Source organism: Vidua chalybeata, chromosome 19 (genome assembly GCF_026979565.1).
Source record: "Vidua chalybeata isolate OUT-0048 chromosome 19, bVidCha1 merged haplotype, whole genome shotgun sequence".
NCBI classification, from domain to species: domain Eukaryota; kingdom Metazoa; phylum Chordata; class Aves; order Passeriformes; family Viduidae; genus Vidua; species Vidua chalybeata.
Window position 1 is genome coordinate 3947258 of NC_071548.1, and position 2667 is coordinate 3949924.

The window sequence follows — 2667 nt, forward strand, 5'->3', positions numbered from 1 at the left end:
GAGGGTAAATCAGTTCAGGGCACACTCGGAACAGCAAACACGGCTCTTCTGTGCCTCCCCCTGTGCCATTTATTATCTCCTTTTAACATGTTTGTGTTTTTATTTCAGTGGATCAGCTGTCTTTTAATGGCTGGGTGTTATTTTCTGTACTCAGAGGTGAGAAGGTGTTTTATTGTTGGTCTCTGCTGCTTGGTAAAAACTTCAGTGTGGGTAAATTATTAGTAAAATTATAACCCTGAATGTCCTGGCACTGCCAGGGGAAGCTCCTCCAGTGCCAGGACACTCCACATGAGGCTGGAGCACAAAGGAGGGAAGACAAAATGCAGTGATAAGAGCATAAAACACTGATGGCAGGCACTGCAGCACCTGAAATACAGGAGAAAGAAACCGAGACATTTTCCAGCTCCACTTTGCAACAATTTATTGGGAATGCTTAAAAAAAACCCCAAACAGAAAGAGAACAGAGAAAACCAAACTGATGCACAGACCACCCTATCACATGCTCTACACCAGGTACAGACTCAGGACTGCTCGGACACTGGATGTGCTGTGGGTGCCAGAGCCATGCCAGGAGGTTGGAGGTTCTTGGGACGAGGTGACACCGGACCTGAGTGCCCTGGGACAGTGGCACTGGCAGGGCTGGTGCCCACATCTGTCAGAGCCCTGGCGTTTGTCCCCCCTGCCCGTGCCTGCCAGCTCCCCCTCAGTGCCCCGGCTGACCCACGGCTGCTCCCCAGGTGAGCCTCCTGCTTTTTTGGGAATTCCCCACACCCATCCAGCAACCAGCATCCCTTCCAGCATCCCACCTTCTTGTCAACCCTCCTGTGGGCTGGGTGGGGAAGAGGAGGGAAGGGGTGGGAGGCAGCAGGGGAGGTTTTGGCCGAGGCAGTGCCTCTCCCACCCAGCCCACCTGAGTTTCCAGCCGGTGCCGGTGCCTTCCCCGGGGCCCCGGGCGGCTGGCTCAGCACACGGAGCAGCTGTTGGTCTTGTTCATGGGCGGCCTGAGCGCCTGCTCCTTGGGCAGCGTCTCCCTCCTCTTGCAGAGCGCGGGGCTGAGCCTGCTGGGCAGGTTGACCTGCTGCAGCAGCTCCCTGAACACCTCCAGGACGTTCTCGTTGTCCTTGGCCGACGTCTCCACGAAGCGGCTGTTCCAGTCCAGCTCCACCAGCGACAGCGCGTCCTCCACCGGCACCTGCCGCTCGCCGCCGCTCTCCGCCTTGTTGCCGACCACCACGATGGGAGGGAACTTGTCCTCCTTCACCTCCAGGATCTCCTCCCGCAGGCTCTTGACGCTCTCGAAGGACTCGGCATCATCCACGGCGTAGACCAGGGCGAAGGCGTCGCTGTTCTGGATCGAGAGCTTCCTCATGGCCGGGAAGGAGTAGCTGCCACTGGTGTCCAGGATCTCCACCTTGACCGTGGCCCCGCACACCTCGTACTCCTTGCTGTGCAGCTCCTCCACCGTGCGCCGGTGCTTGGGCTCGAAGGTGTCCATCAGGAAGCGGCGGATGAGCGAGGTCTTGCCCACGCCGGCAGCTCCCAGGAAAACCAACCGGACGTGGTTCTTCTCCTTCACCACCAGGGACATGGCTGGCACGGAGGGGACAGGATGCTCCGCAGCCGGTGCTCACCCCGCAGGTGTCCCTGGGTGACTGCAGCCCCGGTGTGTCCGTTTGTCCGTCCTCCCTGCACTGACTCAGCGCAGCCAGGGAACGTTGGTGCCACCGCTCCGCAAACTTCTCCCGCCTGCTTTGCCGTGGACTCTACAATCCCCAAGTCCGGCTCATTTTTTTATCGTGGTTCCTCTCTGCCATGTGGCACCAAGCTGTCCAATCTCTGTGGGTTGTGGGTGCTGGAGGAGGGAGGGCAGGGAGGGAGGAGAGCGGGGTGCTCCGGGCCAATCCGCAGAGTTCAGTCCTGGGAAGCCACTCCAGCCCTGGAGTTGCAGCAGCAGCGCTGCATTGCTGCCGGTAGCGCGGGGAGCCGCCGGCACCGCGGCCGTGCGGCACCGCCAGCTCCCCACAGAGCCACGGGAGCTGCTTGGCGGGGGCTCGCTGGCAGGGGGACACTCAGTGGCCATCCCCACCCGTGGCGTGGCTCGTGGCCAGGGGCTGGACAGTGGCACCCGCGGTGTTTCCTGCGCCTGCCCGGGGCTGGGCACTCGTTTGCAGACGGGGTCGCTGCGAACGTGCCCAAGTCTCCAGTGAAGCGATGAAATATTTGGCTGGAGGGGGAAAATAAGCTCTCCCGTCTGTCATAACCTCCTCATTCAGCTGTCAGTTACCAGTGATTTTTGTGAAATATTTAACCACAGGGGGAAATAAAATCTCCATGAAGACGATGCACGGCGCTCTCCGGGAGCAGATGCCGGGAGCCACGGGGAGCAACGGCCCTGACCCAGGAGCGGGGTTGCTCTGGAGGTGCAGGCTGCCCCATCCAGGTGTGTTTGCTCAGCACTCACCTTCCATCCCGTGCTGGAGCTGTCTCAGAAGGTGATTCATGCAAAGTGCAAACACAAAGGGAACTTGCACAGAAGTTCAAATAAGTTTCTAACCTAAATTTGTGGATCTGTGGGTTTTTGGAGCTTTTAACACAGGTTTTCCTTCCATAGCCAAGTACCAGTTCTAGAATTTAGTTCTGGATGAATTTGTTCTGTTGATTCCAAAA

At 58.6% G+C, this 2667-nt stretch overlaps 1 protein-coding gene across 1 annotated transcript; it reads right to left on the reverse strand.

The window, feature by feature from the left end:
• Window positions 1-412: 412 nt before the first annotated feature.
• On the reverse strand, window positions 413-1748 carry LOC128797684 (GTP-binding protein Rhes-like). The gene has a single exon (XM_053960465.1). It carries the CDS (start codon window positions 1586-1588, stop codon window positions 962-964), a length of 627 nt encoding a protein of 208 aa, XP_053816440.1. The 5' UTR covers window positions 1589-1748; the 3' UTR covers window positions 413-961.
• Between the last annotated feature and the right edge of the window lie 919 nt (window positions 1749-2667).

Bases quoted from the DNA above. Each gene is read 5' to 3' on its own strand.
- LOC128797684 (XM_053960465.1), bottom strand. From the start codon at position 1,588: ATGTCCCTGGTGGTGAAGGAGAAGAACCACGTCCGGTTGGTTTTCCTG.